Raw genomic sequence first — 15,572 nt, forward strand, 5'->3', positions numbered from 1 at the left:
CCAGCTACAGGGCAAGACATTCAAATTGACTGCTGAGGGAAAGAGATGATTGAACAGTAACATGAAATTTCTGTCTGACATATAGCCACCATCACCACCTTTTCTCGGACAGTCACAATGAAAACCATTGTAACCTTTAATAGCAATGTCTTTGTCTCTGACTGATTTCTTTATGGCCCCTTCACACATAACACAAAATTGGTTGAAAGCAGCAGAAACCAGCCAAAAATCCACAAACAAAAAATGAAATGGGGAACCGTGAAACATTCCACCTGCCATTGGGAGGGACACGCGGTTGGACAGTCGTGCACAATACCGTGGGGATGGTTTCGTGCATGCTCATGAAAACAATGCGAGCACACGGAAAGTCGCTTACACAGCAAAAAAAAAACAAAAAAACCCCACAATTTATAATGTTTCTGTGTAGGCTCTCAGTTGTCCAGGTGGTTTCCATAGTAGAGAAGCTTGAATCCTTCGACTGGACTGGGTAATTCTATGGCAACGGAATTACAAACAGCAGCAAAATCTGGACATATGGCATCAACCACGACAGAGTAGCTCAGATTGTAATTCCGTTACCGTAGAATTGCCCGACTGGGTTGCTTGACACGAGAAAGCAACTCTTGCATCAAGCAACCCAGTCCGTCGAAGATTGAGCTTCTCTACAATTATAATACTCAATTCCTGTTATAAAGAGGCGTGTGCCAGGAAGTAATGAAATGACGTGGATTACTGTTCTCCCTTTTATGTTTCTTACATGAATTACCTGATGCGCTCATCTCATGAGGACATCAGCCGGGTTCTCATCTAATGAAGAGCCGGCTCCTGTGTCACGAACACATCAGCAAGCATGGCATGTCCATCACGCAGTGATCCACTGGTGACCACGTTGCAGATGTGATATGTGTGTTAATTATTACAATGTGGGGAAATCCCGCAGATATACATGCCTTGCAGTGATTTTCTGCATGGCACGATATTCACCAGCGTTGCCGTGCGCTGACGTGGCAGTCAGCTGGACAGGCGTTGTATGTCCACAGCAAAGCATATGAACCAAAGCAATCACACATGAATGAGTTCACACCCTTTACCAGTATTTGTTTTATTTAATTTCCACTTTTTCTGTCTGTCATGTAAACTACAATTTACATGGTGGGAAGTGACATCAGCCTGCCCGGCCAGCTCATTAATTTCACACCATGCCGCATGCTCAGATGCTGGCCGGTCTTCATGTGATCATGTCTGTACGTAATTATCAGCATGTCATGAAGGCATGAGCACCCACCCACGCACGTGCATTGCTTGTTCACCAGCTGAGTTGGAGTACACAGTGTCAGCTGTTCCAGCAGCGCACTGTGCTGGACAGCGACCGGTCTCCGGGAAACCTCAGCCACAGCTTGACAATATTGGATTCATGGTGTGTGTGTGTGTTGGGGTGGACACACACTTGTGTGTTGGGGGGCCGCGACACACTCCACAAGCATTTGTGTGTGTGTGTGTGTGTGTGTGTGTTTGGGGGGTGGGGGGGGGGGTTGGCAAGTCACACCCATTTGTGTTGCTTGATAACCACACACTTGTGTTGCACTTAGATAATTTTCACAGGCAGCTCAAATGTGGTCATCGCACTCCACTATCATGCCAGGAGTGCAAATAGCCCCACCTTTTCCAAGTGCTCAGCGAGCGGTGTTGATGTTCGTCTGTGGCACCTGGACTTTGGCCGACATCTGCTGAGAGGGGGATTGAATGGGCACTCGCAGGGCACCTGCTGTCTTACGGCTGCTGGTGCGCACGAATGGTTGTGACCAAGCTGTATGAGGCGTTGAGGCGGTCTGAGTTTTCTGAGTGGCATGCAAATCCTCCGTCGTGCGCCAGTCAGCTTCAGTTGTGTTATGTGTGAGGGCCTTTACCAGGTTTCAGATAGGACAAGAATGTCAGTATCAGTCGATTTAGCCCAGATTTGAACTAAGCTAAATATTTGGAACTAGACTTCTAACATTTAGGTAGGGCTGAAACGATTACTCGATTAACTTGAATAATTCGATTACAAAAATGATTGAGCCAATTCTGTGCCTCGAAGCATCGTATAAACGTTGTAATCATATGCCAGACCTGTGTGTGGCACTGTAATGTCCCCAGAAAACACACAGAAGACTAGAGCATGCGCTCAGGCCATATAACGGCTAATAATTTAGCCCTTAAAACTGCCGCTTTCCAATGCAACACAGAGTAAAATAGAGCCTTTTAAGAGAAAGAGGCTCCACACTGATCATTTGAAACAGACTTACTGCACATTTAAAATGAAGCAGTGTGTTTGTCTATTATTAAAAACACACGGTCTGTTTGATGTGGTGAGTGACCATTGACCCGACGGCCGGGTACCCACAGTCGAAGCCGGCTGCTGTGTTTCGATTTTTTTTTTTTTGGGCAACACACAATGCTTCACAACACGGTAACATAAAAAAAAAAAACAGTAACTGCGAGGGTGCATGTTCAACCTCCTGCTGAAATGCATCTGCTGAATCGCAGAGAAACAGGGGTAAAAAAAAAAAAATCACGTAGGGATCCAGCCCACCAACCTTTAAAAAAAAAAACCAACTCAAAATGGTTACATTTTACAAGTTGGGGGAAAAACAGAACAGAAAGCCACATCCCATTGCCATTTCAGCAAATGTCAAGACTTTGGCACAGGGACATTGTGCATTGCTTAGGGAGAGCCCTGGACTATTGATGTTGTTTAAAACGCAAAAGTACTTTTATCCCATTACCGATTAATCGCCAGAATAATCAGTTACAAAAGCCCTACATTTAGGTGTATAAATTAAAATCCATTGGAGTACTCAGACCGTTTATATTAGGGCTGGGGTTAAGTGCAGTGTTACCAGACAGTAAAAGCAAAAGAAAGACCAACCATTTTTTCCTCACAGAGTGTGTAGGCATTGGTTGAGTACAACCCTGGCAAAATTATGGAATCACCGGCCTTGGAGCATGTTCATTCAGTTGTTTAATTTTGTAGAAAAAAAGCAGATCACAGACATGACACAAACTAAAGTCATTTCAAATGGCAACTTTCTGGCTTTAAGAAACACTATAAGAAATCAAGAAAAAAGATTGTGGCAGTCAGTAACGGTTACTTTTTTAGACCAAGCAGAGGAAAAAAAAAAATATGGAATCCACTCAATTCTGAGGAATAATTATGGAATCACCCTGTAAATTTCATCCCCAAAAACTAACACCTGCATCAAATTAGATCTGCCGTTGACATTGACTCTGTGTCTTTTTGCAAGGAATGTTTTCACAGTTTTTGCTCTATGGCAAGATGCATTATCATCTTGAAAAAATGATTTCATCATCCCCCAAACATCCTTTCAATTGTCCAAATATCAACGTAAACTTGTGCATTTATTGATTATGTAATGACAGCCATCTCCCCAGTGCCTTTACCTGACATGCAGCCCCATATCATCAATGACTGGAATTTACATGTTGTCTTCAGGCAGTCATCTTTATAAATCTCATTGGAACGGCACCAAATAAAAGTTCCAGCATCATCACCTTGCCCAATGCAGATTTGAGATTCATCACTGAATATGACTTTCATCCAGTCATCCATAGTCCACGATTGCTTTTCCTTAGCCCATTGTAACCTTGTTTTTTTCTGTTTGTGTTAATGATGGCTTTCGTTTAGCTTTTCTGTATGTAAATCCCATTTCCTTTAGGCAATTTCTTACAGTTCGGTCACAGACGTTGATGCCAGTTTCCTCCCATTCGTTCCTCATTTGTTTTGTTGTGCATTTTTCGATTTTTGAGACATATTGCTTTAAGTTTTCTGTCTTGACGCTTTGATGTCTTCCTTGGTCTACCAGTATGTTTGCCTTAACAACCTTCCCATGTTGTTTGTATTTGGTCCAGAGTTTAGACACAGCTGACTGTGAACAACCAACATCTTTTGCAACATTGTGTGATGATTTACCCTCTTTTAAGAGTTTGACAATCCTCTCCTTTGTTTCAATTGACATCTCTCGTGTTGGAGCCATGATTCATGTCAGTCCACTTGGTGCAACAGCTCTCCAAGGTGTGATCACTCCTTTTTAGATGCAGACGAACGAGCAGATCTGATATGATGCAGGTGTTAGTTTTGGGGATGAAAATTTAATAGGGTGATTCCATAATTTTTTCCTCAGAATTGAGTGAGTCCATATTTTTTTCCTCTGCTTGGTCTAAAAAAGTAACGGTTACTGACTGCCACAATCTTTTTTCTTGATTTCTTATAGTGTTTCTTAAAGCCATAAAGGTTGCCATTTGAAATGACTTTAGTTTGTGTCATGTCTGTGATGTGCTTTTTTTTTCTGCAAAATTAAACAACTGAAAGAACATCCTCCGAGGCCGGCAATTCCATAATTATTGCCAGGGGTTGTAGGAACTACAACTCCATTCCAATGAGTTGGGACTTTGTGTAAAATGTAAATAAAAACAGAATACAATGATTTGCAAATCCTCGTCAACCTATATCCAATTGAATACACCACAAAGACAAGCTATCTAATGTTCAAACTAATAAACTTTATTGTTTTGTGCAAAATATTTGCTCATTTTGAAATGGATGCCTGTAACACCATTTCACAAAAGTTGGGACAGTGGTATGTTTACCACTGTGTTACATCACCTTTCCTTCTAATAACACTCAATAAGCATTTGGGAACTGAGGACGCTAATTGTGGGTGTCATAATTGGGTATAAAAGGAACATCCCCAAAAGGCTCAGCCATTCACAAGCAAAGATGGGACGAGTATCACCGCTTTGTGAACAACTGCATGAAAAAATAGTCCAACAGTTTAAGAACAATGTTTCTCAACATTCAATTCCAAGGAATTTAGGGATTCCATCATCTACAGTTTTAATAATATAATCCATAATATAATCAGAAGATTCAGAGAATCTGGAGAACTTTCTACACATAAGCATGAAGGCCGAAAACCAACATTGAATGCTCGTGGCCTTCGATCCCTCAGGCGGCACTGCATTAATAACCAACATCATTGTGTAAAGGATCTTACCGCATGGTCTTACCTCTCTACTTTTAAGATTAGGCTTAAAACTTTCCTTTTTGCTAAAGCTTATAGTTAGGGCTGGATCAGGTGACCCTGAACCATCCCTTAGTTATGCTGCTATAGACGTAGACTGCTGGGGGGTTCCCATGATGCACTGAGTGTTTCTTTCTCTTTTTGCTCTGTATGCACCACTCTGCATTTAATCATTAGTGATCGATCTCTGCTCCCCTCCACAGCATGTCTTTTTCCTGGTTCTCTCCCTCAGCCCATCCAGTCCCAGCAGAAGACTGCCCCTCCCTGAGCCTGGTTCTGCTGGAGGTTTCTTCCTGTTAAAAGGGAGTTTTTCCTTCCCACTGTAGCCAAGTGCTTGCTCACAGGGGGTCGTTTTGACCGTTGGGGTTTTACATAATTATTGTATGGCCTTGCCTTACAATATAAGCGCCTTGGGGCAACTGTTTGTTGTGATTTGGCGCTATATAAAAAAAATTGATTGATTGATTGATTGATGGGCTCAGGAACACTTCAGAAAACCATTGTCAGTTAACACAGTTTGTCGCTACATCTACAAGTGCAAGTTACAACTCTACCATGCTAAGTAAAAGCCACACATCAACAACATCCAGAAACGTTAGAAGGAAAGGTGATGTAACACAGTTGTAAACATACCACTGTCCCCGCTTTTTTGAAATGTGTTGCAGGCATCCATTTCAAAATGAGCAAATATTTGTGCAAAAACAATAAAGTTTATCAGTTTGAACATTAAATATCTTGTCTTTGTGGTGTATTCAATTGAATATAGGTTGAAGAGGATTTGCAAATCATTGGACTACCAGGATTTGGGGGATAAGAATAAAATGATAGCAACAAGTCATATGCACTAAAATAATACAACAAAGTGTGGCAAAATGATATTGTCAGTACAATGCATGGTCCAGTTGGGACAGAACTTGAAGAAGACGGTATCCCAGCCGGTGCTATTTCTGGGAAACAATAATGATAACAGCACAGTCTTCCCTGCATTCAATAGGGTGCCAACTGTTCCCAACCACTTCAAGAAAAAAGAGCCAGAAGAATAAGCACTACCTTTACCATGATGAAATTAAATGGCTGTGTAGCTAGTTCTAGCAGGACTGGTGGAAGCTAGCTGCTGCTGAGCAGGTGGAGGCTGTACCCCTCCTCTTTACCACTTCATCATGAAGCTGTATAACTGGGGATACAAAATGCAAAACATGCACTATCCACAATTTCTCCAGTCACAGCCACATAAGCCTATAACTTCTTCTGGGTTGTCTGGGTGTCTTGGTGTCTTCCCTCACTAGTCTCCTTCATGTATGTTCAGGCTGTACAGACTTTGTGTAAATAATCAGTGATACTAAATGGGATTGACTTTACTTAAGTGCCACATATCAGCATCAGTTAGAGAAAATAAACACTGGTACTTAATTTTGCTTTTATTTATTCTCTCATTTATTGTTAAGAAAAAATAAAATTAAACTCCAGTGTTGTTTGAAAGCACCACTCTTGAGAGCCTTAAACCCATGGGGTGATTGAATTTAGTTGAACAATAAAGTAACAGTCATCAATTATTCATTTTATGTTTGTTTTGTGTTCCCAGTTACGCTCAAGTCCTAATATAGCTGCCAAAAAGAGCACTCTGGGGTTTTCCTGCGAGCCCATCCACAAAAAAATATTAACATGACTTATCTCAACAGTGGATTTTATGTATTCCCCATGGTCTGTGTATTCATATCTTACAGTTTATATGACCTTGCTAGGAAATTTAAAAATTGACCCTCATGTCATTTATTGGTGACCCCTTTTCATGAAGTGACCAAAATACAAACAGTAAGGCACTCCATGATAAATCTGCATGGAGTAGACAGTTCTCAAAAACTGTGCGACTGTGCAAGAAGAACAGTGAGGTAAGCCACCGAGACACCCAGGTAACCCAGAAGTTATAGGCTTATGTGGCTGTGATTGGAGAAGTTGTGCACAATGCAAGTTTTGCATTTGCATCACCATTCTTAGCTTCATAATGGAGTACAACAGAAGAATATTCTTTCACCAAAACAGATCAAATCTAGGCTTGCATCTCAGATGTACTTTCTGGCAATTTGTAGCTACACTTTCAGGTCTTCTTTTTAAGAAATCCTCCTCTATACCACTTCGTCATCATGAAGCTGTATAACTGGTGATACAAAATGCAAAGCTTGCACTGTGCACAATTTCTCCAATCACAGCCTGTAACTTCTGGGTTGGCTGGGTGTCTTGGTGGCTTTCCTCACTCTTCTCCTTCTTGCACAGTCACTCAGACATATTCATTGGTAGCTTTACCATCAGAGAACCTTGTGCACAATTACCACAAAAGACTCCATGATGTTAAAGGGGGCAACACACAGTATTAAGAACAGGGGTATGTAAACTTTTGATCAGGGCCATTTGGGTTGTTCCTGTTGTCATTATGATTTAAAAAGAGTAAACATCGTTGTTTGACAATAAATGGCTTCACACAAACACTAACTATGAGTGGAAAAAAGTTTTTGGGTTATCATTCATATTGTCTGAAAAATGGCCAAAAAGTAAAAAAAATAAAATAAAATAAAATTCTGCCTGGGTTAAACCTTTGAGCACAACCATCCATCCCTTCCTTCTGTATATTCTCTTTTGTGTCAGTTATACTCATTTATCTGTCAGTAAGAGTCCTGTCAAATACTAGTTATGCTGGCTGTGACTCATGATTGATGTTAATATTTGCACAGCTGCTTTTAATAGGCTTGGCCTTAGAAAATAACAAGGTATGAGGTTGTGGGAGTACTCTGAATGCTTTGAGCGCTTGCCAGAAGAGCACTTGTTACAACCTAAGCTTTTCTGAGTAGGCTGGTGTCTTTGACAGACAGGGTATTAAGTCAGTATTTCTCATTTGAAATGCACTATGTCACATAACCATGGCCACATTAGCTCCCTCTGCAGACTGAGTTCCATAAAAATGACTTATTCTGTCATCACTGCCAGAGTTTCTCATACAGAGACTTTACTTGGGTGAACCACCCATTTGGTAACATGCTTTAGCATTTTTGCCTCGTGCATGTACGAGCCGAGGCTCCCTCCCCACCCTGTTGGGGAACTAACCCCAAGGTACCCCTCGTAAAACATCTCCGCGTGCTTGGATGGTGCAGACTATGGCCATCTCCCCCCCCCAGGTAACCAACTCTCCTCCCTGCGGATGCGGGGAGGAAACTGTGTGTAATGCCTCTGTCACCAGTTTGTCCCCCAGTGTAACCTGTGACAACTTGTCTGCAAATGTAATATGGCTTTAATTTGGCTATCAAGTAAAATTCTTGTATTTTTGCCCATCATCCTATGTCCGTCTCCGCCTCTTGTGATGGCGGAGACATGAATACACCTGTGGTGTATTCATAAAAAAATAACCATCAAATACATCTAAATAAAAATGAATAAGCATAAAGACATAACAAATGCATAAAGACTAGGGATGGGTATTGATAAGATTTTATCTATCGATGCCATTATCGATTCTTCTTATCGATCCGATTCTTTATCGATTCCCTAATTGATACCTCTTGTGAATTTTCTGTGTACTAAAAGTAGGTTTTACAGGTTTTCTTTGTCAACAACATTTTAAATTGGTCATTGGATCCTTGATCTCTGGACATTTAAAAAAAAAAAAAAAAAAATCTGTAGTTTTTGTCAAAAGCATTTCTTTTCAGACGTTTGGCATGAATGTCTCTCCATACCTCTGAGCTGAACTCAGCCGGCTGCTGCACGTCAGCGCGGGATGTCTCATTTTTGGAGGGAAAAAATGTTTTACAACGTTTTGAAAGAGGCGTCATTTGATTTAAACAGTGTTTTGCTTTGAAGTTATTAATTCTGACTGGACTGTATTGTTCTAACTTGACTCGGCAGAGAGCCGCGCAGCATTTGGAGCTGTGCGAACAGAAGGGAGGACAATTCTTACTGGATCCTTGATCTCTGGACATAAATAAAATAGGCTCATCCATGGATAACAAAAGGGCTGTAAAAGGCATGTAAGATGAAAAATATATTATATAAATTATATAGAGAGTTTATCAGAAGTAAATCAAGGTGGCAGGGGTGGTGGCCAAGTGGTTAATGCGCTTGGTTTCAGTGCAGAAGGTTCCGGATTCAAATCCCACTCCTGCCACATTTCCATATAATGTGGAGTTGCGTCAGGAAGGGCATCCGGTGTAAAACCTGTGCCAATTCAACATGCAGATTCACCTTGGATTTGCTGTGGCGACCTTGAGTGCAAACAAGGGAGCAGCCGAAGGCACTTTCAGAAGTAAATCAAGACAGGCAGAGATTAAATATAAGCACTATTAAAAATAGGTTAACAACCATTATGCGGAACTGTAAAAAAAAAAAAATATCATACTTTGGAAAAATACTAAATGATAATAAAAATAACATAAAGGAAACATGGAAAATATTGAATAGTATTTAACAAATAAATACAAAGCAAAGAACTACCCAACATACTTTACTTATAATAACAAAGATGAATATGACATAAACCAAGTGGTGAAGAGTTTTAATACATTTTTTGCTAATGTTGGACCAGATTTGGCAGCTGACATTCCACACACTACTTGGGTAAACCAGCATTTAATTGATAGAAATCCATACACAATATTTCTTGGCCCAGTTGAAGATCAGAATCGCCTTTATTGTCATTGTAATTTGCATTGGAATGAGATTTGAGTGCAACTCCAAAAAGTGCTTTTCCGAGGTGTGAGTAATTGGTAGGCAAATAGAAGATAATAAAATTTAACAATAAATTATTCAAAGTACATGTACAACTAAATAAAATAAAATGCAGACCAAGTAAAATGTAAAACAAGAAACAACTGTGGGATAATATTGCACATGGTTTACAGATATTGCACAAGAAACTTGAAAAGTGCAGATTAAAGTGGTTTGTTATTGTTCAGTGCCGTGATCGCTCTGGGGAGAAAGCTGTCCCTGAGTCTGTTTGTCCTAGTTTTGATTGACCTATACCGTCGGCCGGAGGGTAGTATGTCAAACAGGTGGTTGCTGGGGTGGGATGTGTCTTTGCTGATGCTGGCAGCTCTGCCGAGGTAGCGAGAGCTGGCAGTGTCCTCCAGGCTGGGCAGAGAGCAGCCAGTGATCCCCTGGGCCATTTTGATCACCCTCTGCAGCGCTCTCCTGTCTGCTGCTGAGCACCCCCCGTACCACGCTGTGATGCAGTACGTTAGGTTGCTCTCGATGGTGGCTCTGTAGAACAACACCAGCAGCTTCTCCTCCAGAGTGTTCCTCCTGAGCACCCTCAGGAAGTGGAGTCACTGCTGGGCTTTCTTTGCCACCACTGTGATGTTGGCAGTCCAGGAGAGGCTGTCAGAGAGCTTCACTCCCAGGAACCTGATGGAGCTGACCCTTTCCACACAGTCCCCATGGATGTAGAGCGGGGGCTGGGTCCGTCCTGCCCTTCCTGAAGTCCAGGATTATTTCTTTTGTTTTTGTGGTGTTCAGTGGCAGGTTGTTAGCTGAACACCACGCTGTCAGTCGATTGACCTCATCTCTGTAATCAGACTTATCCCCCCTGAGATGAGTCCAACCACGGTGGTATCATCCACAAACTTTATGATGGTGTTTGTGGGATGGGTCGGAGAGCAGTCTGTGCATGTAAAGGGTGAACAGGAGAGGGCTCAGTACACAGCCTTGAGGGGAGCCGGTGCTGAGTGTGATGGTGGGGGAAAGGTGGGGGCCAAGTTTCACGGACTGTGGGCGGTTTGTGAGAAAGTCCTTGATCCACTGGCAGATGGGGGTGCGGATGCCCAGATGTGTCAGTTTCTGGACCAGGATCTCCGGGATGATGTGGTTGAAGGCTGAGCTGAAGTCCAGGAAGAGCATCCTCACATAGCTCCCCTGGTGCTCCAGGTGGCTCAGCGCGGTGTGGAGCGCTGTGGTGATGGCGTCCACTGTGGAGCGGTTTGCCCTGTAGGCAAACTGAAGGGGGTCCAGAGTCGGAGGTAGACAGGCCCTGATGTGCTGAGAGACCAGTCTTTCAAAGCACTTCATGACCACAGGCATAAGTGCCACAGGCCTGTAGTCATTTATGCTCTCCACCGCTGACGTCTTTGGGACTGGGATGATGGTGCAAGATTTGAGGCAGAGTGGAATGATGGCCTGCGACAAGGGCAGGTTAAAGATGTGGGTGAAAGCTCCAGCCAGTTGGTCAGCGCATGCTTTGAGTACCTTGCCAGGTACACCATCGGGGCCGGCCGCCTTCCTGGGGTTCACCGCCTTCAGCACGTCTCACTTTGTGTTCCTGAAGTGTTAGCATGCTAGTGCTGGAGGGTGGTGGGTGTGGAGTTGCTGCTGGTCTGTCTTCTTTGAAGCGGGCAAAGAAGCGGTTCAGCTCCTCTGCCAGCGAGGCGTCAGACCTAGCATTTCCTGGGTTGCTGCTTCTGTAGTTGGTTATATGATTTTCCCTGCCACATCCTTCTGGGGTCATTCACAGCAAAGTGGTCCTCTGTCTTTTCTTGTAGGCAGCCTTGGCCTCCCTGATGCCTCTTTTCAGGTCAGACCTGGCCGCGCTGTACAGGGCCCTGTCCCCTGATTTTAAAGGTGGTGTTGCGGCTTTTTAATAGGGACTGGACTACGCTGTTCATCCAGGACTTCTGGTTTGGAAACACCCTGACCTTTTTGTTGATGGTGACAGTGTCAACACAGTTCTTAATGTAAGAGAGTACGGTGTCAGTGTACTCCTGCAGGTTGTGGCTGGAAAATAAATCCCATACAGTTCGAGAGAAGCAGTCCTGTAGCTGGGAGAGCGCTCCTTCAGGCCAGGTTTGGATTGTCTTTCATTGTGGCTTTGTTCACCTCAGCAGGGGGGTGTAGGTGGGGGTGAGGGACAAGCAGAGATGGTCTGATCCAGCGAGATGGCGGAGGGGAGTGATTTGTACGCATGTTTTATGTTTGAGTAAACATGGTCCAAAGTATTTTCCCCTCTGGTGGCACACTTTACGTACTGGACGAACTTCGGGAGCACAGTCTTTAAACACGCTTGGTTGAAGTCACCAGCAACAATACAAACGCCATCCGGGTGGCCCAGCTGCTGTTTATTTACACAAACAAGCAAGAGGCTAAGGGCTGTGCTAACGTTAGTATCGGGTGGGATGTAAACAGCAAACACAGCGACGACTGTGAACTCCCTTGGGAGATAAAAAGGTCTGCATGAGACTGCCAGCACCTCTAAGTCAGGAGAACAGTGAGAGTCAATGACCCTGCTGTTACAGCACTACTCGCGGTTCACATAAACACAGAGTCCTCCACCTCTGCTCTTACCCGAATCACTGGTTCTGTCCTGCTGGTGTAGTGTGTGGCCTGCTAGCTCGACTGCAGTGTTGGGGATCAGCGGATGAAGCCACGTCTCCGTGATGAAAATAATGTTGCAGTTCCGCACAAAGCTGTTTGTAGCCATCTGTAGCTCCAATTCGTCCATTTTGTGGGTGATGGATCTAGCGTTTGAGAGGAAGAGGCTCGGTAATGCTGGCCTGTGAGGTTGTTTACGTAGCCTAGCATCGGAGCCGGACCAACATCCTCGCTTCTGGTTTCTGTGCTGCCTTCTCTGCCTGCTGGGCAGGCTGGTAATCCACGGAGAGCCCAGTGTTCTCGCTATGTCCTCCGGGATGTTTGTGGTACTGGTGGAATTCGCTCTGTAACCGACAATTTGTACCTCAGACGGAGGTCAATAAGGTTCTGTCGGCCTAAAAACGTGTGGGTCGCTTACAAAACCCGAAGAATATACAGTAGTGTTCAGAATAATAGTAGTGCTATGTGACTAAAAAGATTAATCCAGGTTTTGAATATATTTCTTATTGTTACATGGGAAACAACGGTACCAGTAGATTCAGTAGATTCTCACAAATCCAACAAGACCAAGCATTCATGATATGCACACTCTTAAGGCTATGAAATTGGGCTATTAGTAAAAAAAAAAAGTAGAAAAAGGGGTGGTTCACAATAATAGTAGTGTGGCATTCAGTCAGTGAGTTCGTCAGTTTGTGGAACAAACAGGTGTGAATCAGGTGTCCCCCTATTTAAGGATGAAGCCAGCACCTGTTGAACATGCTTTTCTCTTTGAAAGCCTGAGGAAAATGGGATGTTCAAGACATTGATCAGTAGAACAGCGTAGTTTGATTAAAAAGTTGATTGGAGAGGGGAAAACTTATACGTAGGTGCAAAAAAATTATAGACTGTTCATCTACAATGATCTCCAATGCTTTAAAATGGACAAAAATATCAGAGACGCATGGAAGAAAATGGAAAACAACCATCAAAATGGATAGAAGAATAACCAGAATGGCAAAGGCTCACCCATTGATCAGCTCCAGGATGATCAAAGACAGTCTGGAGTTACGTGTATGTGCTGTGACAGTTAGAAGACACCTGTGTGAAGCTAATTTATTTGCAAGAATCCCCCGCAAAGTCCCTCTGTTAAATAAAAGACGTGCAGAAGAGGTTACAATTTGCCAAAGAACACATCGACTGGCCTAAAGAGAAATGGAGGAATATTTTGTGGACTGATGAGAGTAAAATTGTTCTTTTTGGGTCCAAGGGCCGCAGACAGTTTGTCAGACGACCCCCAAACTCTGAATTCAAGCCACAGTTCACAGTGAAGACAGTGAAGCATGGTCGTGCAAGCATCATGATATATGGGCATGTTTCTCCTACTGTGGTGTTGGGCCTATATATCACATACCAGGTATCACGGATCAGTTTGGATATGTCAAAATACTTGAAGAGGTCATGTTGCCTTATGCTGAAGAGGACATGCCCTTGAAATGGGTGTTTCAACAAGACACTGACCCCAAGCACACTAGTAAACGAGCAAAATCTTGGTTCCAAACCAACAAAATTAATGTTTGGAGTGGCCTGCCCAATCCCTGGACTTAAATCCAATTGAGAACTTGTGGGGTGACATCAAAAAAGCTGTTTCTGAAGCAAAATCAAGAAATGTGAATGAATTGTGGAATGTTAAAGAATCTTGGAGTGGAATAACAGCTGAAAGTTGGTTGACTCCATGGCTCGCAGATGTGAAGAAATCATGAAAAACTGTGTTTATACAACTCAGTACTAGTTTAGTGATTCACAAGATTGCTAAAAAAGCAGTTTGAACATAATAGTTTTGAGTTTGTAGCGTCAACAGCAGATGCTACTATTATTGTGAACACCCCCTTTTCTACTTTCTTTTACTAATAGCCCAATTTCATAGCCTAAAAAGAGTGTGCATATCATGAATGCTTGGTCTTGTTGGATTTGTGAGAATCTTCTGAATCTACTGGTACCATGTTTCCCATGTAACAATAACAAATGTACTCAAAACCTGGATTAATCCTTTTAGTCACATAGCACTACTATTATTCTGAACACTACTGTACGCAAAAAAAGTAACAAAAACAAGCACCAAATTGGAGAGCTAAAGCTGCTGCACCCGTGCGTGCTGCCATCTTAAAAGAATAAGATAGGGAAATTATTATGGTAGTCAGCACATGTAAAAGCAAAAAGTCAACTGATCATAATGATGTACATATGGCCTTGGTAACGCAAATAATTACTGAAATTGCTAAACTATTAACTTATATATTTAATAAATCATTTCAAACTGGAATGGTCCCAAATGGTATGAAACTGGCAAAAGTGATACCTCTATTCAGATGTGGTGACAAACATCTTTTTACTAACTACAGGCCGGTGTTTTTATTGTCACAATTTTCTAAGATATTGGAAAAACTTTATAATAACAGATTGGATACATTTATTGAATGACACAACTTGCTTGATGACAGTCAATATGGGTTCAGAGTGAAAAGGTCCACGGCACTGGCTTGGTTGGATGTAGTAGAAGAGATCACTAAACATGTGGACCAAAGGGAATTAGTAATTGGTTTATTTATTGATCAAAGAAAGGCTTTTGACACAGTTGATCACAACATATTACTTCAAAAGATGGAACTCTATGGGATCAGAGGAGTGGCTCTGAATTGGATTAAAAGCTATTTACAAAACCAGAAGCAGTTTGTTGAAATTGGGGACTGCTGTTCTGCGTATCTGGACATCGTTTGTGGGGTTCCCCAGGGCTCTGTGTTGGGACCAAAATTATTTATTTTATATATCAACTATTTATGTAAAGTTTCAGATGTATTTAAAGCAGTTCTCTTTGCTGATGACACAAACTTGTTTTGTTTTTTTTTTTTCAGGAGAGAATTTGCAACAATTATTATTTGATGTAAGAACTGAAATGATAAAGTTGAAGAGTTGGTTTGATATTAACAAATTGTTACTTAATTGGTCTAAAACAAAAATGATGTTATTTGGAAATTACGAAAAGGATGTACATATACAGTTAAATATACTTGGGGTAAACATAGCATGTGTCAAAGAGAATAAGTTGTTAGGTGTAATTATTGATGATAGAATTAACTGGAAAGCTCATATTCAACATATTCAAAAGAAAACATC

General features: G+C 42.2%; 1 protein-coding gene across 2 annotated transcripts in view; it reads left to right on the forward strand.

Moving 5' to 3' along the window:
* LOC117513945 (TSC22 domain family protein 1-like) overlaps positions 1-15,572 on the forward strand; it is a 124,286-nt gene that overhangs the window by 6,626 nt on the left and 102,088 nt on the right. Inside the window, exon 2 of one of the 2 annotated variants that reach the window (XM_034174213.1) lies at positions 10,969-11,032. The exons of the other annotated variant lie outside the window; for it this stretch is intronic. Within the exon in view, the coding sequence (XP_034030104.1) occupies positions 10,969-11,017 (49 nt within the window). The 3' untranslated portion in view covers positions 11,018-11,032. Of the gene's footprint in view, positions 1-10,968; positions 11,033-15,572 lie in introns of those variants that run through there. 2 annotated transcript variants of the gene reach the window in all.

This window comes from Thalassophryne amazonica, chromosome 1, assembly GCF_902500255.1.
Source record: "Thalassophryne amazonica chromosome 1, fThaAma1.1, whole genome shotgun sequence".
Lineage (NCBI taxonomy): Eukaryota > Metazoa > Chordata > Actinopteri > Batrachoidiformes > Batrachoididae > Thalassophryne > Thalassophryne amazonica.